General features: G+C 45.6%; 1 protein-coding gene across 8 annotated transcripts; it reads left to right on the top strand.

The window, feature by feature from the left end:
• The first annotated feature begins 302 nt into the window (after positions 1 to 302).
• NACC1 (nucleus accumbens associated 1) lies at positions 303 to 26,800 on the top strand. Of its 8 annotated transcripts, none has more exons than XM_083430855.1 (6): positions 303 to 1,311; positions 18,995 to 19,976; positions 22,986 to 23,159; positions 24,696 to 24,825; positions 25,079 to 25,176; positions 25,586 to 26,800. In XM_083430855.1, exons 2-6 carry the CDS (start codon positions 19,025 to 19,027, stop codon positions 25,843 to 25,845), a joined length of 1,614 nt encoding a protein of 537 aa, XP_083286981.1. In that variant the 5' UTR covers positions 303 to 1,311; positions 18,995 to 19,024; the 3' UTR covers positions 25,846 to 26,800. The 8 variants fall into 8 exon arrangements, with proteins under 8 accessions (XP_083286981.1, XP_083286983.1, XP_083286984.1 ...); XM_083430857.1 differs by having other exon boundaries at positions 311 to 1,311; positions 24,720 to 24,825; XM_083430858.1 differs by having other exon boundaries at positions 316 to 1,311; positions 22,989 to 23,159; positions 24,720 to 24,825.

Genomic DNA, 26,800 nt, shown 5'->3' with positions numbered 1-26,800 from the left:
CTGTCTGAGCCTTGTGACAGCAATAGATGCAGAAGTACCCCCAAGCTGTGCACCTGTGACTGCCCTAATCCACTGAAAACTAGCTTCCTTTTGAAACTATATGATAAAGTGTTTACAGCACTTTAACATTAGCAAACGGGTCCTTGCCCAAGCCTTGCATTCTACTTTTAGACAAGGGGCAAAATGGAGATGAAAGCGTAATGATGTGTGTGAGCAAGAGAAGTTACATATTTATACTTTTTTCCCCCAGCTGAGCATGAGAACAGAGGACTGGTTTGATCAACTGTGTTTGTGCACCTGGGAATTCAGGGTGGAGAAAAAGTAAGAATAGGCAATCTTAAATGCTCAGTTCTGTATCAGAAAATTATGAGAATGTCTTCAAAACATGAAAAAGTGCTTAAGTTTATTTTTCTCTTTTGTAGTGAAAGATGTTCGTACGGAATATAACATTATTTTCAACTCCTTTTTTCCCCTGTCACTTGTCTAGAGTTCATAACAGTGTTGACTTTGGGTAGTTGCTAGGTGCCTTGAACATTTTGTTCCCTCTTCCAAGACTAAAGCCTGAACTTTTATCGTTATTCAACTCTGTTTAATGACAAGTCTTTTGGATTTGAGGATTTCTGAAAGCTTGATTTTGTTTCAGTCAGGATAAAGTGAATGACTTGACTCAGGTTTTTGGGAAATTTCTATGTGACTCACGCTGTATGTAGTTGACTTGAGAATTAATTCCGGGCAAACGGTGCGGGAAGAGAAAAGCTAGCTCCCTTTTGTTTTCATTCGTCGGCGGAGTTTGGAGACAGGAACCCAACTTGGTGAAATTTATGCGCCTCTGGGCACAAATCGGGGAGGATTCCGCCCGTCATCCTGAAACCCTTTCCTTAAATTTTATTTATTTTAATTGCGGATCCTCAGATTGGAACATTTACTTCCCTGGGTTAAATACTGAGCTTCTCCCGCCAGCTCCTGGGAGATCACTCGCTTCCAACTCTCGGAGAACAAAGTCAGGCTGGCTGGCAAGTTCAGAAGCAAATATTTCCCAGTTCCAAGGCAAAGGGGAGAGGAGGGGCGAGGGAGCAGGAGCTGGCTCGGAGCTCCGCTAGCAAGGCCTGTGGGAGCGCAGAGACGGAGGCCTGGCTTGGCTGGGCAGAGCACTACAGCGGCTCGCAGGCTGCTCCATCCACCAGCTCGGCTCTCTGCTGAGCCTGCCTAGGCTGACAATGAATGGCTGCTGCTAGTGCTGCTTGGAGGGCTAGGGGAGCAGAGCCCCTCCATTGAGCGACATCTCCTCTCCCCCCCCTTCTCTTTGCGCAGGTGAGAGCCACGTCGCCCCCCTCCCTTCCAGGAGACCTCACCACTCCAGGGTCGCCCCCCGCCCCACTCTTTTAAGTCGGGGCACCCACCCGCCACCCTCCTTCCAATGCATGCACCCCTCCCCCCATTATCCCGGGTGTTTAAACTTTCCTCGCCCTCGCCAAGCAGCCCTCTAACCTGCCGGGTTCGCCCAAGGGGGGCGGCGGGGTGGGGGGAAAGGGGATCCTTAAAATAGCAGCTGTTGCCTGCGCCGATCCCCCCCCCGGGTGGGAGAGGCCCCCTTTAGCACCCCTCCCCGTCTCTCTCTTTCCCCCACCCTCCCTCCGTCCCCCTCCCTCCGTTGCACCCCAAACCGGACCCCAAGGGAGGACCTTTGCGCCTGCCTTCGGGGTGTGGAGGGGGAGAGGAGCTGCGCCCCTGGGCTCCCCTGCTAGGCCTCCCTGCAGTCGGCGACCCCTTAGCAAAGTGTGTGTGCTTGGGGGGAGGATGCCCCCCTTACCCCCCACCCGCCTTCGTCCTCCTCCTCCTCCCCGGACCTCACAAGCAATGTGGTGGCGGTCGCTGCCTCTCCCCGGCCTGCGCCTTCTCGTCCGCACAGGCTGGCTGGCCGGGAGGGCGCGGGCTTTCCCTCTCCGCAGGCCTGTCCGAAATCCCCCGACGTTCCCTGCGGGGGCTTTGTCCTGCTCCTCCTCGCCACGCTCCCCCCCGGGCCCGGCCGCCTAGAGGAAGGGCGCAGCGGCGGGGCCACCCTCGAGGGAGAAGTTTCGAGTGGGAGCCCCTTGGCGTTGCCAGGCGAAGAAGGCCTGGCCGGGCGGTTGGCTTGGAAACCCGGAATTCGGTGGCTTTCGGAGGATGCTTTTGGGCCACGGTGGGGGAAGGGGCGCGGAAAGAAAGCGGCAGGGGAGAGGAGAGGAGGAGGGGCGCTTCCCTTCCTCCTCCTCCTCTTCCAGCGGGGGGGGGGGGAGGAGGTGGCGAGGGGGCAAAATGTTACTTTTCCTGCAATGGGACCTTTTAGAGTTTAAACATGGGAGGGGGGGTTCAGAAAAAAAGTTCGAGAAACGAAACTTCAGAAACTTTCACTTGTGGGGCAGCAAAAGTTAAGATCGATACTGGTTCGAGGAGACCAGGCTGGGAATGGGGGGATTATTAACTGTTTTGGCGTGCACGTTCACTCGGAAATTGCAGTACTGTATTACTCTCTCCCTGAGATTAATGGAAGTTTACTCCCAAACATAGACTTGGTTTACAACTTCCTGGGGTTGCGGGTGGGGAATTAAAGTTTTCAGTGGTTGTTTTGGAAGGGGTGGGATTATGAGTATTTTACTTAGGTTAACTCCTTATGCACGTGGTAGGGGAAGGAGAAGGTCACAATGTGGCTCTGACTTGAGGATAGTTTTTGTTCTCTTGAAGATACTTGTGGAGGTGGTGCAGTATGTTCCTGATAAATGAACATTGTAAACAAGTTGCCACTGAATAGCTCACCATATGTTATTTGTTTTCTCAAGTCTTTGCTTTTCTCTCTCTCTCCCTGGATTCCAATTTGGCCTTTCTAAGTGCCAAGTTTATTCTACCAGAGGATACAATTGTTGTCTTGTCAACTTGTGACTTCATAACAGAAAAGAGTTGTAGTGTTATTTTTCATAAGCAGGTGAGCTATTCAAAAATAGTGCATGACAACTTTGCAGCAAAATTGGCTCTGAAAAGAGGAAGACCACAGGTATATGGCATTGTATACATTGTTAACTGAGCTTCTCAGAAGGGCCTCCAAAATTTAGGTCCTGCTGTAAATTGCAATAACATCTTATATAGATTAAGGCTTTAATAAGAATATTCTGTCACAACTGAGGTCTGACTAATGGGAGGGAGACGGTGCACAGACAATGGAACTCTCCGAAGATTACCTTACTGGTACTTGAAGCTGTGTATTATAGTTAGTAGTGTTGTTTAGAGCAAGGCTATATTGTGCAGCCACAGTCCAAACCAAGTTCTGCTTCTAATAAGTTCTGCACAAACAGATAACAGACTCTTGTAGAACAGCTGCATGTCTGTCGATTCAGAAGTACATCTTGCCAAGTTACATGGGGCTTCAAAGTAAATGTTCACAGGATTGCTGCTTTGGATCTATTTTATTTTCCCCCGTATACATAAATTAAAATAAAGATGAGCATCACAAACAATTGGAGTACAGAAGTGGTCATTTTACAAAATTATTATGACTTACATAATCATTTAAACAGGTGTTGGTTGAGCTCCAGCAGACTCACTAGCCCTGCTGATGAATCAGTAGGGAGATCATATTTTTAAAAAAAAACCCATTCACATTATGTATGGCAGACAGGTGTCAGTGAGATGGTCTTAGTGAGTCTGACCCCTGCTGAGTTGCAGTGTTGGGTCAATTTCTCAGAGAAAACTGTCTGCTGTGCCTTTGATATATACCCCTTAATTGTAAATCTGATTTAAGAGGCCAAGTGCTGTGCAACTTCCATTTATGCCACTATCAGCAGAAAGATTTTAAGATCCATGTGTAGCACTGAGCTCTTCTGTTGTAAGGGGTTGGACAGGAGGGCTAATGCTGAGTCTGGGATGATCAGATGGCACAAAATATCAGCTATTATTCCAAATATATTCTTGTCAAAAGATTTACTCCCTAGGGCATGACAGTCATAGATGAATTAAGGAACCATCCTTCTTGCACCCTCTTCAGCAATGAGGAAAGGTGACACTGAGGAGAGATGGCACTGTTAACTCAGTGAGGGCTGACAGCAGTATAGTTCTACTTGCAGATTTGAGCTTATCTTCCCTGAGCTTGGCAGAAACCCTGTGAAGTCATGCCATCACTATACTAATGACTTGTAGCTCTACTTCTCAATAACATCTATGTCAGTAGAACCTGTGCATGGTATCGTTCTGGAGCAGCTGTCCAAGTTAGGGGAGGTAAGCACCACTTTGCAGTGGTTCCAATCCTACTTGGATAGTAATTTCCAGAGGGTGATACTTGGGGAGTGCTTTTTGGCCCTGTGGAGCCTTCAGTGTGGGGTTCCTCAGAGTTTGATTTTATCCCCCATGCTGTTCAACATCTACATGAAACCACTGAGTGGGGTCATCCAGAGTTTTGGAGTACATTGTGAGCAATATGCTGATGACACATCTGCAGGTGTGGCAGTGGAGGTGTTGGACCGTTGTCTTGCCTTGCTAATGGACTGGATGAGAGCCAATAACTGAAGCTCAACCCAGATAAGACAGAGGCACTGTTAGTGGGTGGTTCCCTAGGCCAGATGGATGGGAGGCTGCCTGATGTTGATGGAGTTACTCTCCCTTTGAAGTGGGTATGCAGCTTAGAGGTACTTCTGGATCTGTTGCTGTTGCTTGAGGCCAGGTAGCTTCTGTGGCACAGAATGCCTTCCAGCAGCTTTGGCTGGTGGCCCAGCTGCACCCCTCTCAGGACAAGAATAGCCTAACTTGTGTTGTCTATGCTCTGGTGACCTCTAGGTTAGATTACTGCAGCATGTTATATGTGGGGCTGCCTCTGAAGGTGGTTCAGAAACTTCAGCTGGTGCAGAATTCGGCATCTAGGTTGCTCACAGGGGCAAAATGACTTGAGCACTTGCTGCCCATTAGTTTCTGGGCCCAATTCAGAAGTGCTGGTTTTGATCTATATACCCTTAAACGGCTCAGGACCCCAGCACCTCAAGAACTGACTCTCCCCATATGAATCGACCCAGACCCTGCAGTCATCACCTGAGGCTCTTCTTCATATGCATCCTCTGCAAGTCCAGAGGGTGGCAACAGAGGAACAGCCCTTTTGTGAGATGACCTCCTGCTTGTGGAATGCTTTCCCCAGGGAGGCTCACTTGGCACCTTCATTACATATCTTTAGGGGCCAGGTGAAAAAAATCCTCTTCTCTCAGTTCTTTGGTTAATTATGCCTTTTAAACTGTGGGAAGGGGTTCTTTTTTGTTTGTTATTATGTTATGTATTTTTGTATTTTTATACTGTAAACCTCCCTGTGATCCTCAGATGAAGGGTAATGTAGAATCATCATCTGGAGCCTTCAGTGGGTACAGTGGTGGAGTGGATGAGGGCCAAAAAGATAAGCTGGAATTCTAGAAGACAGAGGCACTTTGAGTTGGTGGTTCTTGTGTCCAGGAGATTGGCCATTTATCTGTTCTGCATGGGACTGCAGGGAGTCAAACTGTTGCCTTGCTCTCCCCGGCCTCACCTCCCTGCATGCTTTGGCTTTAACTCTTGTTCATCTGTGGCAGAAAGTGTTCTGGTTCAAGCAGGTGAAGATTGAGTAACTGGTTCAGCAGACCTGAACCAACTGGTTCAGTTCCAGTTCATGTATGAAAACTTACTTGTCATTTACATATGTGGAGATATTCAGCAGTGCAGTATTGGATCCTGTTGTTAACTCTGTATGGTTACACATACTGGATAGAAAAACTGTGCAGGATGTTGGAACCTAGTGGGGCGGATACACAGGCAAAACACTTGGTGATCTGGATTATTTATCCTAAGAGATGTAACAGGAGTGAATCAATTCCTTTTAAGAATTATGTTCTCGTGATAGTTTCCACCCATCCAGCCCCATGTTTCTGGATTCCCTCTTTATTGTCTCATGGAGAATAAGGACACTGGGAGGCTGCTGGACTATGTACTTGCTGTCTGGGTCCCTGTAAGCCTAATTATCATAGAAGTAGCCTGTTTGTCAGGGATCTTACTGTTTAATCAACAACTATTTGCATCCTGACCCATAGGTCAAAGGTTAGAAAGATTGGGTTTTGACCACTTTAATAGGGACACAGACTGCTGCAGTGCTGAACCAAGGGGAAAGCATTTTGCAGTGCACATACATTTCTTCCTTTCCCTGCCTATTTCCTCCACTGACCTGTAAAGCTTCAGTCTCTGTCCTGCCTCCTGCTTTCCAGACAGAGGGCAGAGTATGGAGGACAAATTCAAAATGTATAAAAACTCTCCCAGTTATTGGTTCCATATATACATGGTAAATTCTGGTTGTGGCAACTGCATGTATCATTGCAGTGTTGTTGTTGGGTTTTTTTTTTATTTAGAACCTTATTACCTAACTGTAATGAGTCTTGAGGGGCTTGTGTGTTCTGTTCATGTTCATTGAAAATTTTCTGATAGTCAAAGCAATAAATAGTTGGTTTGGTGTTGAATTTAAATCCCTAGTTCTATGAAATTGCAGTGCTCCAGATTAGCGGGCTCCGGCATCCATTGTGATCTTTGGGGATGTGACCAGTTCTATTGTAAGGAGGCATATCTGATGGCAAGCCTATCTGAGCCTGGGGTATTGTCCTATTCAGTGGCTGTAGGTCCAAGTGCTGGCAGAGAGAGCTTAATGTGTTAATATGGTTATATAATGATGCATGTTACCAAAATAAATTGCAGGTGCATTTGTACGTTGAATATGATTTTCAGTTTTGGCCGTTTCATCTTAAACTTGTAGAACTGGAAAAGATGCAGGGGTGGGCAGAGTATAGAAGGCCTTTCACATGCGAAGAAAGTAAACCTACTGAGAGCCATTGGGACAGATAACCAACACCTAGGTGAGAATATGAGTCATTTCTGCAAATCACAGCTAGATTGGAAAATCTATTTTGTTCTTTCACTTATTATAACTGATGGATTCACTTATTAAATTAACACAACTGCCCTACCCCCACGGTACAGTTGCCCTGTGATACTGCTTTGCTACAGAAACAGGACAAAGAGCCAACATATAAGTAAGTTCAAAAGAGGACAAGAGCAATTTATGAGTGATAGAAATATACTGGTAGGCAGATGCCGTCTAAGATGATCGGGGTAGTGTGTCATTTTGCTGAAAGAGTCCGTAGTCCTGAAATTGCTGAAGGCTGAAAAGAATACAAGAGCAGGTTCCTTATTAATAAGCTGAGCAGTTAATGTTCCCTGTAGCAGATTTTGGGCACACCCAAGATGGTCATGTGTACATTTGCCCTAGCCTAGACACTTAGAAGAATTCTGCTGTAACATATGAATAATATGGTTATGCAAGAGTAGTAGAGTTTTTTTAATGTAAGAAAATAGTTTGAGGTAAAACATGGAGCATGGAAGTTGGCTGTGTTCCCTGATGAACAAACAAAAAGAGAGAGAGGAGGAATATTGGAATTTGACAGGGAAGAAAAACTAGATTATTTACTTTATGAGATGTTTGTGACTTCCCTGTGATGGAATATACACATCTTATACAGACTTCAAACAGGAATTTCAAACAGGCTGGCAGAGTTTTCCCTTCCTGTGTGGCCAACAAGAAACTCATTGGGTGACGAATGAGAGAAGGATCTTGTCGACTTTTTTTAAAATAAAAAAATAAACCTGGATTGCTGAGAGGTTAGTAGCCTCAGTTTTGATGTTGGTCATAGAGGAGGACTCTTTTCCTCCATGGCTAGCATGGATATGTAGGATAATAAATGATAATAATTGCACAATAGTAACTTTTGTAAACTTACTTACAAGGCTGCTCTTGTACATCCTTCCATCATCCCAAGCATTTAAACCTGGCAATACCAGCCACCAGAGTTTGTCCTCGGTGGATGAGTCTGTCCGGAAGAAGGATGATCTTAAGAATACAATGAGGATACAGGTGTGTTTGGAGTCTTGGATGAAGAACATTAATAGAGTGAAGCCTCTGAGTGGCCCTATAATGTCTCAGTATGAGCTCATGGGCACAGATCAGGTTGTCTACATATAAACAAATAAGGCAAGAGGCAGTTCAGTAACCAGGGTCTGCTGCTGGTTGGTTATTTTTCCAGGTTCTGTGCTTCTACTACTTTTGTTCCTGTATTGATTCAAGTGTAAAAGGAAGCCACAAAGTCCTACGCATTAATTTGGTTCCTGTTGGCTTTGCCAGAAAGAAAGGTAGAAGAGTGTTGTGTCGGTGAAACAGTGAGGCATTTGTTTTATACTCACAAAGGTTGTGTAGTCAAGGGAGATCTTATGTTGTTGCTGTGACAGACTTGGGTTTTATGTACACAGAAAGAAACTTGGGACAGGAAGAAGCTAGAAAATATGAAGGACTGTTGAATTATCTTTTGCAACCATGGCTGGAGTCAGCATCATTTGGGGGCAGGGGGTGAAGTCTGATGCTCTCATATTACAAAATTTAACATCTACTTGCCTTATCCTCTTAAATAACTTACAGCATCTCTCTGTGTGTTCTGTCGGTAACAAGGAAATTAACAATCTTAAATAGTAACTTCTAAGCCTGGGAGACAGAAGCAAAAATACTCTTCTTCTTGAGCTGTGCTATGGTCACTGTCACTAAAGTATCCAAACACAAAAGGTTCTGTGATTTACGCTGCCTGCATAACGAAGAGACCAGCCCAAGTGCCAGCAGGCTTGCAATCCCTCAGATACATGGCAATAACTTTTTGAGGTTGCTAAATCGCTCAAGGTTCTCAGAGCGCTTCTTTAACAGAAGCATTGGGTTTCGTGAGAAAATGCCTTTCCTTGTTAATCTGCATGGCCCAATCCTTTTAGTGCTTACTTAGAAAAAGGTACCACTGAGTTCACTCAGTGATACCTTTTTTAAAAAAAAGTTTATTCATGCATTTTCCAGTTTATGAGTTCACTACTCCTAAGTTAAGAGTTCAGTTAGAGCACATGATTATCTAGTCCAGTTTCTTGCCTCCAACAGAGATCACAAAGCTCAAAGCAGGGCATCATGGAGAGAGCCTTCCTCTGAAGTTTGTCCCCTAGCACCTGGTAAACTAGAGAGATACGGGCTCTGAATATGGAGGCTCTGTGTTCACTCTTTACAGCTACTTCATTTAAGGCAAGTCATTTCTGGAAATAACTTGCCAGACTTGCTACTCAAGCCACCCAAGGACACAGGCTGGTCAGACTTCTTGTAGGCTGTAAGCAGTTGGTACCTAACTGCAAGGCTGAACTTCTGGCTTATTATCTTTGCTATGGGCCTAACCCTTGGGTACCTTTCACAACACACAACTCCAAAGGAGTAAGGAATTTGGTATCAACAGAAGCTATCCTGCTTTATTGAGCAGAAACTCTTAATTGATGGAAGCTTTGGTCATTTGATTCCATGATATTATTGGGGGTTAGTGAGAAATTGTGGGCAGCTGCTGTGTTATGAGTCACACGGTATTCCCACACTGCCTCCCATCCCAATCCCAGCAGAAGCATGTTAATGGGTTTCCTGCCCTTGAGTTGTTAACATGTGTGATAAGCCTGTGTGAAACTGCTCACTGACTTACTTTTACTTTGGTTAGCTAGCATCCAGGCCCAGGACTTGAAGTTAAGGCTGTCAGTTGAGCTATATTTTAATTGGCCTTTTGCTCACTAAATTGCTCCAAAAAGAAAGAGAGAGAGAGATGATCTCTGCTTGCAAGGCAACTTTGAGATCTTTTGGGGGCAAAAGTGAACTTGCTTTTGTGAGAGCCAGGCGGTGAAACTGATGGGCGAAATCATATTTTTTTCTGATAAGTGTATCCATAGAAATCAGAGAAGTGAAATGTGTTAGCTCATAAAAATACTAGGTGAATGTGAATAGTTCCACAAACCACGGCTGAGTAACTGAAGCCTCATTAATGTGCTTGCTAACACTGGATTACTCTGAGAGCAGAATCATGTTCCCATAGGGACTTCCTTGGTGGATAAGTGCTTTGCTGCCATAGCACAGAGCAGAATAACATACTGGAGAAGCTGTGATACAAGACACACTCAGCCTTCTCTTCAATCATTTCAGGCTGATATGCCACTGATTTTTGCCTCAAACTATTTGCTTTCTAGATAGGAAATATCACTGAGATTTAGCCTTCATTTCCTTATTTCAGTGACTGGCTGAAGGTTAACAATGTGGGACTCTCAACATGGGAGTCACAGGGCAGTTACTAAGCAAGGTGGGAACCAGTGCAGTGGCTAGTGCGTTGGGATTAGACTGGGCAGACATGGATTCAAATCCCTGCTTTGCCACAAAAGTCACTGGGTGACTTTGGGCCAATCACTATCTCTCAGCCTAATCTATTTTGCAGGACAGGGGTTAGAAATTAGCAGGGCATCAGGTGCATTTTGCGCTTAAAGATTCTCCATTTGTGAGCACCTCAAAAAGTCTGGGTGTCACTTTTTGCACCTGGCTGACACTCAGGGATTACTGAAATGTATATGCTTTGAAGCCTCGAACTATATGTTAAGGATAGTCAATATGTTAAGGTGTTAGGAGTAGAGCATTTTGAAAACTGAACCATGGTACCAATATTTTTATTGTAAACAACAAATTAAACATGTATTAACAATTTCTGCTAAGAATGTGATATTAACAATGTGTCACTTATGTGAATTGCGCATTAGTTTATGACTCAAAATAATAAAATAAAAAGTGTTGCTGACCCCACCACCCACCCATGGCGACTAGGCATTCTGTTTTGGCGCCCACAACCCATAAGCCATTTGGCGCCTAGATTTTCTATCACAGTTTCTAATACTGAACTTGTGAGAATAAAATTAGGGGTGGGGGTGACCATGTATGCCAACCCAAGCTCCTTGGAGGAAGGAAGGAAGGAAGGAAGGAAGGAAGGAAGGAAGGAGGCAGGCAGTTGCTATATGCAAATTCAGAAAGATCAATGCCTCACCTTTTAAAACCCTTTAAAAACCTCACTCCCAAAATGAAGGTCTTCCATAGGCAATTTATTGGACAGGACATGGAAAGCCAGAGTTCCCCATTCTTTAACTCTAAGCTGTTTTAACTGTAACATTACCTTCTCCCACATATTTCCAATGAAATTACTCCAGTTAACGGGGTAGACTTTTGCCTAAGCACACATAGATTTTAAAACCTACATTCCTTCAGACTGTCTTGATATCTGAGCACTGCTAGGCATGAGGGATCCTTGGTCACACTGGAAGAAGAATCATAGGGGTTTCCCCCTGGGTCTTTTATTCCATAGTTCACTCTTGCTTTAGTATATAAATCCTCTCTGGTCCACTGGCTCTGTTGCACCTTCCCTTCTGAAGAATGGGGAGGTATCAGATGTCTAAACCAGGTGGCTAGCACGAAGGTACAAAAGAGCAGAGGCTTCCTGAGTGACATTAGAATAATGAGAGAGGGGGGGAGATTTCTTATACTGAATGAGTCTATTCTAGGATGAGTTGTGAGTTAGTCCTGCTTAACAGCTGCTAGTTGAGCCCTAGCAAATGATAAGCTGATTAACTTTGACCCCTCAGTTGAAGAAACATAAAGGTAAAGGTAAAGGTACCCCTGCCCGTACGGGCCAGTCTTGCCAGACTCTAGGGTTGTGCGCTCATCTCCCTCTAGAGGCCGGGAGCTAGCGCTGTCCGCAGACACTTCCGGGTCACGTGGCCAGCGTGACAAGCTGCATCTGGCGAGCCAGCGCAGCACACGGAACGCCGTTTACCTTCCCGCTGGTAAGCGGTCCCTATTTATCTACTTGCACCCGGAGGTGCTTTCGAACTGCTAGGTTGGCAGGCGCTGGGACCGAACGACGGGAGCGCACCCCGCCGCGGGGATTCGAACCGCCGACCATGCGATCAGCAAGTCCTAGGCGCTGAGGTTTTACCCACAGCACCACCCGCTATACTATAGATGGCAACCATTTGTCAGAGGGTAGGCCTAGCAGTTAATGATCAGTGAGCACCTGAAGCTCTGCAAGAAGGATGGCCTGAATCTGGTCCAGCAACTCACAAGAAATGGCCCCTCTAGCCCTAGAAACTTTTATCTCCCAATCAGATCAGGAGATATTTGTTCTGTAGAGAGGAATCTCTAAAGAGTTGACACAGCATTTTTCTCCTGATTGAGAGATTTTTAAAATCCCTCTGCCTGCCCTTTAGAAAAGACATCTGAAAATCAGTCAGCGGGATCGTTTATCTCCTATTTCAGAGCTAAGCACCACAGTGTTGAGACTGGAGATAAGCCCTCCAAATTGAAGCTGTAGAGTCTACCTCTATTGTAGCTAACCTTTTAAATTCAAGGATAGGAATTCACTGGGACCTCCTGTATGGAAAAGCTGTGGTAAGAAACTGTCTGTAGGCCTCTGTTTTGGGATACCAGTTAAAAAGCAAGAGTCATGACATGGGAGTTCAGTAAGTGGATAATTTAGATCCTCAAAGGTTTTATTTTTTCCTAATCTGGTCAGGTAGCTTTGGAAGAGGGAGAGTTTGATGAGGAAAATAGCAGTTAAGGAATGGTTAACCCTGGTTCCAGGGTTTTTGGGGGGGGGGGTGGAGCTGCTATTTTAAAAATAAAATATGTATTTCATTTAGTAAATTCATATCTCCATACAGGTAATACAAAACCCCAAAACAAATGTGTTCCATGCTTAAAGGCAAGCAACTACAGAGTTCTTATTTGGGGCACAAGAGTTCAGATGGTACTAGAACTAATAATGTACAAGAACTTATACATGATTTTGATTTTTTAAAAACCCATAAAGTAATACTTAAATATACACCAGCACTGAAGAGAATACAGTATGGTTCAATTCTGTTTGCTAAAAGATGCAAACTTAAGGTAATTCATCTGTCTTGAAAAAAGCATAATGATAGGTTTAAAACAGAAGTTGACTGAGTATGTTTTTCCAGCTAAGTGATACAGCCTTGCTGAATCAATGACTCAGTCGCACAGAGTTAACACAGAAGCTATAAAATATCAGAACTACTACACTGTCGAGTTTGAGTGCCTGATACACATATTTTGTGGTGTGAAATTTTCTAAAGTAGAAACTATCTCTTCAAAGCCAAATACGTCCTAACAATTCACTCCGCTCCTCCTGCCTCCTAATAAGGAAGTTTCGTTGTCAATTTGAAGAATAAAGGTTAGGGCAAGGTTTAGCTCCATAGCAGCAAGCTTAAATTTTAAACTATTAATACACTGTAGATTTAACTACTCAGAAGTAAGTAGTTCCATTTCAGAATTAAAGCACAGAATGTCAGCAGTGAGTGATGATGTCTCTGAAATACCTTTCCACTCTTCTAAAGTAATCTCTACCTCCAGTTTTTCTAAAATAAATGAAGGAAGGAAAGCTTGAGCATGCTTTCAGTAAGGAACTCTGTGATCTGGGGCAGTTCCCCAAGGAGCGGGGGGCGGGGGGGGGGGCTCTAGTTTCTGATGGATCTATGCTAGAGACAGCAAAAGCTGCTACAATTTCAGCTCTTGTGATGAGAAGCCTGTGTTTTCTTTCTGCACACCATTTTGGAAATCGAGGAGCCAAATTATATTCCCTACCTCTTTTAAGGTGCTTAAAAATACAGTCCCCTTCGAAATAAAATAGGCAAACCATCAACATGTCCCCTCAAAGGCAAATAAAACCCAGGCAACAAGAGCAAACAACCCCTCCAAACAAACAAAAGTCCAAAAAGTTAGGCAAAATGCACATTCAGACAAATAGCTAAATGAAAAGGTAGACAAAGCATTCCAATGGGCAGACAAGAGGCATTATGAGGAAAAGGAGGGTAGAATGCCTATATTTTTCCAGCTAGTCCAAGGACACCCATGGGGGGGTTGGGGGGGTGTTAAAGCCATTTTAAAAATGACAGGGGCAAGAAGGCCTTGGTGAGTACAAACAATCTGAGGTTGCCATAGTGTCTGTGAGCACCTCATTGGGGGTTCCACTAGCCTTACACTCATTCTTGTACAGTGGTACCTCAGGTTCAGTACTTAATTCGTTCCGGAGGTTTGTTCTTAACCTGAAACTGTTCCTAACCTGAAGCACCACTTTAGCTAATGGGGCCTCCTGCTGCCGCCGCGCCCGATTTCTGTTCTTATCCTGAAGCAAAGCTCTTAACCTGAAGCACTATTTCTGGGTTAGCGGAGTGTGTAACCTGAAGTGTATGTAACCTGAAGCGTATGTAACCTGAGGTACCACTGTATTGTTCAAATTATTGCAGAATATGTCTTATTATGTAAACCAATATATCCTATCTGAAACAGAATAAACCTCTTAAAGATACATTGGACCAGCAGGTGTGATAGGATTCCCCCTTCTGCTCTGCCTCCTGCAGTCACCCTACACCCCCCATCTTTTCGAGGGTCCCCCAAATGGGGCCGGGGTGGGGGGCTGCAGAGGGAAGAAAGAGTAAGTCCCATTTGTGCAAACAGAAGTCTGTGAGCAGGTGGGGGCATTGCAGTTAGATGTCGCCCACCATTTTAAAAACATACTGCTAAAATAAGCTGTTCACATACACAATAATGGCGTAGTGTCTTTTTATTATTTTATACGGCATGCAATTAAAAAGGCTATACAGAATACCAACAAATAAGTAAAGCAAATATAAGGACTTTCAAGTCCCATTGAAAGCCACCGGATTTTCCCGGACATCACTGGAATTTGAAAGGTGGAATTGCCGTCAGGTGGGGGTGGATTTCCGCTTTGTCCTGGATCTTAGGCAAGTCAATTAGAAAATTGTGGGGGTTTTGCATTTTCGTGGTGGTCTGATTTTTACTTTATGAAATATGGCAACCCTATGTAAGCTAGACATAACCAGTTTTCAGCCCCGTCTGCACTATATATTTAAAGCAGTGTCTTAACACTTTAAACAGTTATGGCTCCCCCTCTCACCCCAAAAATCCAGGGAAGTGCAGTTTGTTAAGGATGCTTAGAGTTGTTAGGAAACCCCCATTCCCCTCAAGAGCTACAATTTCCAGAGTTCCCTGGGAAAGAGGGGTTGATTATTAAACTACTGTGGGAATTGTAGGTGTTTGAGGAGAATAGCTCAATAAAATTCATACTAGGGATTTTTCATTTGCATGCCACGCAGATCTGCAAAATTTTCAGTTTTTCGAAAATAGGCAGTTCTTCAAACTGCTAGTAATGTGGGATACTCAGTATGACTCTGCATGGGAGGTAAAATGTGATTCCTGAGCTGCTCATCCCATCTCCAAATGCCATTTCAGGCACTGTTTTGCACCCAGCCTTTAGCATGCAAGGGGATTTTAAAAAGCAGCAGTCACAGTGCAGTATCTCCAGAGCTCATCTTGCGTCCCCCCCCCCCCCCGCTCTCTGCAGCCTCACAAAGTAATATGTTCCCTCAGTGCGCATTGTGACAGACACATTTTAAAACTAACTAGGGCACCTCTTCTCCTCAGTAAAAATGTACATTCATTTTTAGTATTTAACATTCCACCCAGCATTAACTTGCCCCCACAGTTGGCAAGTGTGAAGGAATAAAAAGCACATGACTGTTTTGTCTGTTTTTAGCAAAAGCTTTCATTTAAATTCATAGTGTTTCTTATCTGCAGCACACATGCTGTTTGTCTTAAACAGACAATACCCATGATTCAAAGCTCCCTGTGCCCTGGGAGGGACGGATCCATACGCTCGCTCTCAGGGTTCTGTCCCTTCTTAGAGCTGACAATAGAGAAGCCTCGCTGGGCTTGTGGATCAGCAGTGCTGGGTTGCAGCTTGTTTACCCCATGTGGCTGGCGGGGGGGGGGGAGCGGAATAGCAAAAGCTGCCACTTCCCATTATAGTTTGTGTCTGCATGTCTCTTCCAACACAAGCAATGTTTCACCAGCTTAGACAAACAAACACAAACCTTTCCTGGCTAATGAAGAGCTATGTTTTAACCTTGTCACTTTTCCATAATCTGGACAGCGCTTGATAATATGAAAATAAACATCAGAGAAACGAGTTCTGAAGTTTCACATGGTTATGCTATAATACCTGTGACAGCTAACTGCTGAGTGTTATCAGCATCAGGCTGGTGTAAAAGGGGTGGATCATTCAATCAGGACGTTATGCACGTTATGTCTTTCCTGATTGCTAATAACCACAGGGCTGTAAAAGGTTTATTATATGCAAATGATCCCTTGTGGTAGTAGGTTGCTGCTACAAGTAGAAGCAGTGTTGATCACTCCTTCTAGCACATTCATCATCCATGTGTGGCTATAATAATATACAATATATGCCCACTGACATACAGTATCCAGTGGTACCTCTGGTTACGTACTTAATTCGTTCCGGAGGTCCGTTCTTAACCTGAAACTGTTCTTAACCTGAAGCACCACTTTAGCTAATGGGGCCTCTTGCTGCCGCTGTGCTGCCGGAGCACAATTTCTGTTCTCATCCTGAAGCAAAGTTCTTAACCCGAGGTACTATTTCTGGGTTAGCGGAGTCTGTAACCTGAAGCGTATGTAACCTGAAGCGTATGTAACCCGAGGTACCACTGTATATGTCATTGGGTATTCTTCACATACCATCTGTTCGTGTTTCTCTCTTGCACGAGGAGGTGCCCAATCACTTGCATCCCTAATTTTGTGCTTCTTTATGGTTTTGAGTTTGCCAGTTGTTCATTTATAGCACAGTACTTTGAAAGGGGGAAAGTCCTGTGTAAGTCAAACACACAGTTGTGAAAAGAATACTGGCCGGCCAAGGATGGAGTAGTAGATATCCTACAGAACCACACTAAAAGATGTGTCCATTTGCGACGGTTGCTGGAGCCATCTTGATTTGCCAATATTGGAATGTAAGCCCCACTTTGCTAATTGGATATGCACCACCTTTTCTCGTACAGTTGACAGCAACTTACAGAAATAAAAGAATACAGTAAAAGCAGTACTGTTCAAAAAAGAGCCAATATTGAAAGCCAGCAATAATGCAATTTCAGATCAGTTGCAACTGGCATATAATTTAGTCTGTCTGGTCTCTGTGGTCAGTTTGGATTTAGAGGATGGCTTGATTCTGGAAACAGAACGAAATGACCTTTAGGTTCCTTCAAAACCAGCAGTGCTCTCATCAAAAATTCTTGGAGGACAGAGACATTTCAGCCCTCAAGCGCCCATGCTTTGCCCTCATTGAGCCTCTAATCCCAGGATTATTATTTCAAGTTTTTTGTTTGTGAGCTACTAGGGTTATAGCCCATAATCACATTTGTGAGCTGTTCATTGGTCACATCTTTGCCCTCTATTCCTGGTTTACTGTCCTCTATGATATACTGTATTAGAGAGAATTTTAAAGGTGCTTAATATAAGCCCCACTTGCCAAGTAACAATCAGGTGCTCAATTTTAAGGCTCCCAGTTGTTCCTTTTCAGTCGCATCTTTACAGGCTGCACATCTGACATCATATACAACATCAGGTGCAGGGCAGGTGGGTTTAGTTTGGGGAAATCTGTCCCGAAGGCCAAATTAGGACCCCTGGCAAGACTCAAGTAGACTTGTGGGCTGCAGGTTCCCCAAGCTACTGTTCAAGGCTAATCTGAGATGCATGTTAGATGTGGAGAGTCTCCTGCCACAAGAGGCTGGACTTAAATGGCATTCTGACTTCCCTTCTATCACTACTAATCCATGATTCAGAATATATGAAGAACAACTATTTGAAGCTTAGCCTTACAAAATAGCCTAGCTAGTAGCTTCTGCTGAAAGGCTTCCTTTGTTGCAGAGTGTGCAATTCTGTTTTTCAAGTTACTGAATTCCTTTGCCTTTTCCAAGGCAAAATGTTGACGGGCCAATACCTGTGGAAGTTGCATCACATGTCTGCTATAACAATAGGGTGGATGCATGCTTTAAGGAAACATAACATTTTCTTTCAATGGACTAGTCGGTCAGTGGACTTAATGCAGCATTTGTTTTAAAAGGATGGGGTTGGGAAGAGTGTTGGCTGAGACATCTGTCCTAAGCGCTTGCACCTCTGACTTTAATGACATACTTCCTCTTCTGCTCACATTACCTGGCAAGAAAGAAACTTGTACATTCAATAATGTATCTCTGTTTATATCCACATTTCGGCCTGAGGCTGTCACAAGCTTGGGTATCCAGACGTTTTCTGCAAGGAGGGGTTCTTTTCCTATTGAAAGTAAGCTTCCCTGTCTTCAAGACTTTAGCCCACTCTCCATTAAATCACTCCCCACTCAGGTGGATATTTTACCTTTCCCCCCACAAATAATGTACAAATAATGCTTAATCAATGCAACCATAATGAAATTATTCCATAAACACAGACTTCAAAGCAGCTACAGTGGAACCTTGGTTTTCAACGATTCAGAACCCGAACGCCGAAAACCCAGAAGTAATTGCTTCCGTTTTCAAACACGCCTCGGAGGTCGAACAGCTTCCACTGCAGGTTTTTCCATTTTTTCAATGGATTTTGCCGACTGCCCATTGATCCTCGGATTTCGAATATTTCGAAAGTCAAACGGTCTTCCAGAACAGATTATGTTTGAAAATCGAGCTTCCACTGTATTGTATTTCCTGTTCCCCCCCCCCCCGTGTCCCATCTACTATGCAGAATTCCAAACCCTCTTCTTGTTCCACTGACGCCTCACTGTGTTTTATATGTGGGCTGTTTTAACTTCCCTTCTGATGGGGAATGTGTCCTCTCTATGCCTGGCTTCATAGCATTCTTAGTTTAGCCAAAATTGCTAAGCCAGTCTTGCGCTTGGTGTGTCACAATACTTCTGACTACTGAAAGCTGGAAAAGATCTGTAATGGAATGATGTTGCCATTTCTAGAAACAGCTCATAAAATAGTCGATTGGGTAGCCAGCGTATTTTTTTCCCTCTGTCACCTTTTCAAGGTAACCCTTCCTTCACCAGACAGTATGAAGGGGGACCTACCAGGGAGTAAAAGGAAATGGATGACCTTCTCTTCCCTTTCCCCGATGTTCCCTCTTTTCTCATATGTGCCTTTCCATGCTGGACCCATCTACAACCCCTCTGGCTCCTTCTTCCCTTTGCAGCTCACCTACCCAAGTGAAGAGAAGGAGAGGATGGCTCAGATTCTCCAGATGGAGATCCCCAACTTTGGTAACAGCATCCTGGAGTGCCTGAACGAGCAGCGATTGCAGGGCCTGTACTGTGACGTCTCGGTGGTGGTGAAGGGGCATGCTTTCAAGGCACACCGGGCTGTGCTGGCGGCCAGCAGCTGCTACTTCCGGGACCTTTTCAACAACAGCAAGAGCACGGTGGTGGAGCTTCCTGCTGCTGTGCAGCCCCAGTCCTTCCAGCAGATCCTCAGCTTCTGCTACACCGGCCGCCTCAGCATGAACGTAGGTGACCAGTTCCTGCTAATGTACACGGCTGGGTTCCTGCAGATCCAGGAGATCATGGAGAAGGGGACTGAGTTCTTCTTGAAGGTCAGCTCGCCCAGCTGCGATTCCCAAGGCTTGCACACCGAAGAGGCACCTTCCTCTGAGCCACAGAGCCCCGTGGCCCAGACCTCCACCTGGCCCTCCGGCAACACCCCCCTGCCCCTGGTCTCTCGCGTAAAGACGGAGCAGCAGGAGTCGGACTCTGTCCAGTGCACATTTGTGGTTAAGCGGCTCTGGGAAAGCAGCCAGAAGGAAGGGGGAGGCGGAGGCGGAGGTGGAGGCGGCAGTAACGGCAGCCGCAAAATGGCCAAGATCTCCTCGCAGCAGGAGCTGAGCGGGGGTAACCGGCAGGCGCAGCAGCAGCAGCAGCAGCAGCAGCAACAGCAACAGCAGTCTCAACAGCAGGGGGCGCTAACGGGAGGCAGTGGAGGGGCAGGCGTGGTCAGTGGCCCTAGCACATCAGACCAGACAAGCCCTGGTACCTCCAGTGCCTACACTAGCGACAGCCCCAGTTCCTACCACAATGAGGAAGACGAGGAAGAGGACGCTCCTGAGGAGGGCTCTGACGAGCAGTACCGGCAGATCTGCAACATGTACACAATGTACAGCATGATGAATGTAGGCCAGACGGGTGAGTGGCGAGGGCAGATTGGTGACAGACAACATTCTAGTTCAGCTTCTTCCCTGCAGGAAGGGAATTGGTTCAAGTTGCCCACCTGTGATTTGGGTTTAAAAAACATCATTGCAGAGATGCATTATGGGGGAAGTTATTGGAAGCTGAGGAAATGAGTTTTTAAATTGTGTGTTAAAACATTTAGATCTCACCCTTCTGGTACAAGAGCGCCACTCAGGGCAACACACAAAACCTTAAAATCTGCAGTTCTAGTAAAACAGCAATATAAAACAAATCGACCGAAGAGACTGGGCCAGCAGTTGAAACCAAAACATATAAAAGCCATGCAATAGAAGTCTGCTGAATTCAAGCAGTCTTCAACAACAGGGGAAGCGGCAGTCTGATATCTCAGCTGGTTAGAGCATGGCGCTGATAATGCCAAGGTTGCCGTTTCGATACGTTTATGGGGCAACTGCATATTCCTGCATTGTAGGGGGTTGGTAGGGTCCATTTCAACTCTACAAATCTGTGATTCTAAGTGCCAACCACACTTCACAGGACAAGGCATTCCATAAGCTGGGTGCAGCCACTGAGCAGGCCCCCATCTCTCATCCCACTCAAATGAATTTTCACTCTCCAGGGGAATCTGTGGAGTTGGATTGGCTCAGTCTGGGCCTCTTCACATTTCACAGCAGAAGTATGTACATGATATTCATCATGTGTCCACTTCTGCCTGGTGAAATGTGAGATGGGGGCACTGTCACCCACCCCTTCACACAATACACGGCGGAAGGGGCTGCAGTTGGCCTTGACACCCCATCTTGTTTCCATGGGTGTTCTTGTGGTGTTAAAAAGTTGCTGCTTTCCATACGTTAAGTAGTAGTGGAAAATTGCTAAGTATTTTAGATGACATGTAGCTGCCTCTACTGTGTGAAGCGCTCCCTGAGATATTAAAGAGTCATTTAATTCTCCATTTCTCACAGCCTTAGAATCAGGCCTGGATATCCCTGCACCTTGGAGGTGTGGCTTGCAGGGAAGAGAGTGACCAGGGCTTTGAAACTGGACTCTAAAGAGGGAGCAAGCAAAGGTGGTCTGGGTTTTCTAAGGGTTAATTCCATGGGTGACTTTTACCTTGGGTTCTCACTATCACTATGGCCTTGTATGTCCGTGTGGGATAAGGCTGTCTTTGTGCCTTCTGAATCTCTCTTTCCAGTCCAGTTTCCCATGGCCAAATACTCAAGACTCTTGAGATTTAGTCAGCAAAAATGTGCACTGAAAAGAGCAGAGGTAGCAAGGAACTTAATAAGAACTTAAGAGCTCTGATGGGTGAGACCAAAGCCCATCTAGTCAGTGCTCACACAAACCAACGAGATGCCTAGGTGAAGTCTACAAGTACAGCAAGAGGGCAGTAGCACTGTCCCGTTCATGGTCCATAGCAGGCATCCCCAAACTTGGCCCTCCAGCTGTTTTGGGACTACAGTTCCCATTATCCTTGACCACTGGTCCTGTTAGTGAGGGATGATGGGAGTTGTAGTCCCAAAACAGCTGGAGGGCAGAGTTTGGGGATGTCTGGTCCATAGCATACTGTCTCTCATATTAAACACATAGCCATTATGACTAGTAGCCATTTACAGTCTTATCCTCCCATTATTATTTTTAATCCTCTTATGGTTAAGCTTCATAGACCTAGAACTATCATATATGCCTTAGTGACTCTCGGGCTAGACTACTGTAATGCATTCTATATTGGTCAACTCTTGAAGACTGTTCAGAAGTTCTGGCAGAATGCTGCTGTTGCTGTTGCTTAGTTGTAGACTCTTGAGCTGGCCTTCTTGAATAATACTTGTATAACATACTAAGAATTTCATAGAATCACAGAATCGTAGAGTTGGAAGGAACCACAAGGTTCATCTAGTCCAACCCCCTGCAATGCAGGAATCTTTTGCCCAATGTGAGGCTCAAACCCATGATCCTGAGATTAAGAGTCTCGTGCTCTACCGACTGAGCTATCCCAGCAGTCACTGGCTGCTAGTTTATTGCCTTAAGCAGCCACAGTCCTGATCACAGGGAACATATGATCCATCTAGTGAGGAGGCCCTGCTGAAGTTTACATCTTATATGGAGGACAGTTCAGCATCCGCAAGAAATCTCTGTTTGAGTTCTGGTATTCTAGAATGCCTTCTCGTTGGCTGTGCCTCTAGCCTGCTCCCCTGCCATCCTTTCAGAGGCAATTTAGGACTTTTATAATCTTCATTTGATAGGTGACTCGTTACTTTTGATCTATTCCATTTGTGTGTTTGTTGTGTTTGCTAGTTTAAAATCACTTATGTTGCTTGTACACCATTTTGAGAAACGGTATATAATCAAATAATAATAGGAGGAGCATTAGTAAAAATGCAGTGTAAGCTGTAGTATCATTGTAGTTCAGACATAAGCCTTCTATGTAGCCTTAAGAAAGTTGCTCTTGTCAGCCTCACCGACCTCCTTCCCAGTATTTAATAAGGCTATAACAATTCTGCCTAAGGGGGGTTGTTGTAAAGATGGCTGTGAATTTTTAGAAAGCACTTCGGGAAAGTGTCCTATAAATATGATGTACTATTCTCCTGACAGGTTCCTGCTTGAGATGAGCAGTGCAAACAGAAACATAAAATCAACCAGGCCTTATGGATTATGGATCTTTTGCCACCTGTCAGCATTTCATCTCCCTGCATCCCATTGAATAGTGTGGATCTAACCCTTTTCACTGACTGGAGATCCCTGTGGCAACAACAGCAATGAGCTCTCCCCACTTTCACTTTTATTGAAAAGATAAAAACACATAAGCTTCCAAACAGCTTTCTGTTCTTGTGAGAGGAGGAAATAGTGAGAGGAGGAAAAGAATTTTCTTCCAGAATATATGTTTGTGGTGGGATGTCACACAGGTATATACTTGTTGAGATTCCACAGCTTTAAGCTTCATTCCTTGTTTGCTTTTCACACATTTTCTTCGTGTTTTCCCTCCTCGCCTCCCTTCTCCTTTTCGCCCAGCAGAGAAAGTGGAAGCGCTGCCAGACCAGGTGGCCTCCGAGTCTCGCAACCGGATACGGGTGCGGCAGGATTTGGCTTCGCTGCCCGCTGAGCTCATCAACCAGATTGGGAACCGGTGCCACCCCAAATTGTACGATGAGGGGGACCCAGCTGAGAAGCTGGAACTTGTGACAGGTAAGATAGGTGCCTCAGCCTGTTGGGGGTCAAGTGGGGGGCAGGGCGGTGAGTGAGAATGTCGGTTTCAAGCCAGTTGCAGTCAGGAGGAAAAGTCTGGCTTGCTTCCTAAAATTAATCCCAGTCGGGTGGATTAGGGCCTTGTTGGCAGAATGAAGTGACAGTTTCTCCCACCCCCAAGAGCAAGGTGATCCTGATTGTTAGCCTACAAAATACTAGAAGATCCTTCAGGGGGGCTTCCTCTCTCAGATTAAAAACAACAACTAGTAAATCGGGTACCACAGCTCTCTTGGTTGCAGGTTGCAAGCAGGAGTCAAGAGGGTGGGGCTGCCTGAATAGCACCCTGAAGTAATGCATGTGTATGTTAAATAGAAATTGACTGGGCCCTATGCATGCGCATGGCCTCAGAGTCTGATTAGGCCTTGAGATGATCCTACCAGGGCATCCCAGCTTCCAGCCCCTTGTACCTTTGTTCCGCGGCATTCTCTGATCTTGCCATGCCTCATTGCTTTAGACAAAGCATACTCCGTGAGCACTGTTTCAAATTAGCGGGAAAGAATTCAAACTCTTGATCTAAAGACTATTGGAAAGAAAGCCAGAAAAACAGGAAATCAGTTTGTAAATCTTGCTTATGAGCTAATCCAGCTTTTGGCTTTCCACTGCCCCGCACTGCTGCATCTCTTACAGGCTGGTGCCCAGCACTGGGATAGAAAGGAGAGAAACTGTGTTGGTACCCAAGCTAAGTAAGTCATATCCAGCACATGCTATATCCCGCTCAGAGCTATCTTGGGGGATTTGGTTCCTGCTGTTGGCCTTTCCTTTGCACGTGCCAATGTACTTGCTCTGTCTGTACTGTGGGGAGTGAGTTGCTCAGTAGCCTAGCCTCTGCTGGGACCAGCAAGTCAAACTTTCCTTTCACACAGAAGTGAACTTCCTCTTTCTCAGGTATTGGTTTGAATCTGTCTTCCCAACATCCCCAATCCACCAAAGTTACTAGCCACAAGCACGTCCCCAAAATGTCCGTATAAAGCTGGCAAGAGCATTAGAACTGGCCCTGCCTGGATCAGGCCAATGGCCCATCCAGTCCAGCACCCTGTTCTCACAGTCGCCAACCTGATTCCTTTTGGAAGCCTGCTAATGTTGTGTGCTCTCAAAAGCCACTTGTGCAGCTGTGTTTACAGGATGGGACCAAACTCACCCAGGAGTTAATGACTGTTAGCCAACTTTGTGCTTGCCATAGTTCTACACCAGCAGTTCTCAACCTGTGGGTACCCAGATGTTGTTGGATTACAACTCCCATCATCCCTGAGCTCTGGCCTTGCTAGCTAGGGGTAATGGGAGTTGTAGTTCAACAACATCTGGGGACCCACAGGTTGAGAAAGGCTGTTCTACACGGAGTTGGAAGCTGAGAATGGCTGGATGGATCCCATTATAATTGTTTCTTGTTGCTTCCAGAAAGCATCTGGTATTGCACACAAGTGATTAGGTGGCTTATGGGTCTGCACCCAAGTTGAAAGCTTGTTGTTTTCACAACAGGCCTTGTCTCTTTTCCCTGCCTAGGTACCAATGTGTACATCACCCGGGCACAGCTGATGAACTGTCATGTCAGTGCTGGGACACGACACAAAGTGCTTCTCAGGCGACTACTAGCATCTTTCTTTGACCGGTGAGTGAGCCTCCCAGTGTGTAGGAAAGGGGGAAAGGCTCTGTTTTGCTCCGTTTCCATCTCCCTTTTTTTGCCACACCACTTATTTCTGCTTTAGAGGCAGGACTTCTGGGCTTGAGGAGTCCTGCCAGAGCAAGAGGCGAGGCAGGAGCTGGAACGGCTAGGAGCGGACAGTTAAAGGTGGGTGGGTGGAGAACAATAAGATGCTGCTGGTAAAGGATTTAAATGCTTTCTCTTCCTCACTGCTTGCCAGGAACACCCTTGCCAACAGTTGTGGCACTGGAATCCGCTCCTCCACCAATGACCCTAGCCGGAAACCCCTCGACAGCCGGGTGCTGCATGCTGTGAAGTGTGAGTGTCTGCCTTAATAGATCCTTCTGCGGTGGGGAGGGAGCTTAGGAGTATATTATTACTGCTTTCTTGAAGGGCATGAGGTGGGAAATTTTAGCTGTGTGTCATATGGTCAATAGGCAGAATATCCTATTCCACCCTATTGGAGCACGCAGATCCGTAATGATTCCAGCAGCGGTAGCAAATACAGAGCTGGGAGCGGGTCCTTTGTCTCACTCAAGGCTGTGGTTTTAAGATTTACTGTGCTGTGAGTCATCGCAGGCTTCCACCAGCATCTCAGGGGTCTTTGCTGGCTTGGGCAGGCGTTGGTGTTTGGGTTCCCAAGAGGCAAAGAGCTGTGAGGATATTGATTCCCAGTTGCCGCTATAGCGAGCCTGATCCGGGCTCACGCCCTTCTTCTCTTCCTCAGTTTATTGCCAGAACTTTGCCCCCAACTTCAAGGAGAGCGAGATGAATGCAATTGCTGCTGATATGTGCACGAACGCGCGGCGCGTTGTCCGCAAGAGCTGGATCCCCAAACTGAAACTACTGATGGCCGAGGGCGACACTTACACCACCTTCATCAATGACACTGGCAAGATGGAGCCAGACATCATGGGGGTGGAGCACAGCTTCGAGACGGGCAGCCATGACGGTGACGCAGGCACCTCCACTGAGGGCCTCCAGTAAAAACATGCCCATCTCTTTCCCCCGCCCCCAGTCGATGGTTTTTATTTCCTAATTTGATTTTTGTAGAATCGTTTTTCCACCTTTATTTCATTTCTTTCCCCCCACCCCTGCCCGTTGTTGGTTTTTGTTTTTGTTTCGGCAGAGGAGAAAGAGCATTGTGCCTTCTCCTTTAAAAATATATATATACATATATATATTATTAAACATGGGCCTTGCTTCCTCAGGCGCCACAGGTAGTACGAGCTCAGAGGGGAGGTCTTGCTGCTGCATTGGCAGTTCTGGCTGGCATTTTCTCCCCCGTCCCTTCCCTCTGTCCTTGTTGTGCTATTAATTGTTCTTAGATATATATTTTAGTAGATTTTTTTTTTTTAATACCAAATCCATTTGCAAATGGAGGCCATGATCCAGGGAGGTCTTATCCCAGAGTGCCGCCTCTTTCTTCATCAGATCGGGTTCTCTCCAGCCAGGGCTCTCTCTAACTTAGACTGATCATCGTCAAGCCTTCTCCTCAGGTTCATACCAGAGAGTGGGAAAATCCTAGTGCCATGATAAATGAGAACAGGGAAGGGACTGGACTCCAGTGCTGTGGTCACGGTATCCTTATTCATCTTGGCTTCCCAACTCTACTCTTGCCTAGGTATGTTCAGGTCTTGCACAGCATGGCAATTCCACCCCTGCCGTTCTCAGTACACTCCCTTTTCCTTACTCTTTTTTCTCTCTTCCTCTTTCTTCCCTTCCCTCCCTCCCTCCCTTCCTCTCAGACATACCTCTCCCTACTTTTTCTGTCTTCTAGACCTTATGTACCTTCCCCATCCATTATCTGCCTTGGAGGTTTTGACCAGCCTAGCCTACTGAACTGAGAACGTAAATGGCAAATCTGTTTGGCAGTGCAGCCCTTCCATATTTTGAGTGGCACAGAGTCATGAAGGGAACAAGGAAGGTTCTCACCCTCGCA

Source organism: Podarcis tiliguerta (assembly GCF_965153285.1).
Source record: "Podarcis tiliguerta genome assembly, chromosome: 2".
Lineage (NCBI taxonomy): Eukaryota > Metazoa > Chordata > Lepidosauria > Squamata > Lacertidae > Podarcis > Podarcis tiliguerta.
The sequence above is the reverse complement of the archived record's forward strand: the minus strand, read 5'-3'. Positions and strand labels throughout refer to the sequence as shown.

Excerpts from the sequence above, each read along its gene's own strand:
- NACC1 (XM_083430851.1), top strand. The coding sequence starts at position 10,179 with ATGGGAGTCACAGGGCAGTTACTAAGCAAG. Across the intron at positions 10,209-18,994 it reads CAGGGCAGTTACTAAGCAAG|CTCACCTACCCAAGTGAAGA; the intron begins GTGGGAACCAGT and ends TTCCCTTTGCAG. Across the intron at positions 24,826-25,078 it reads CTAGCATCTTTCTTTGACCG|GAACACCCTTGCCAACAGTT; the intron begins GTGAGTGAGCCT and ends ACTGCTTGCCAG.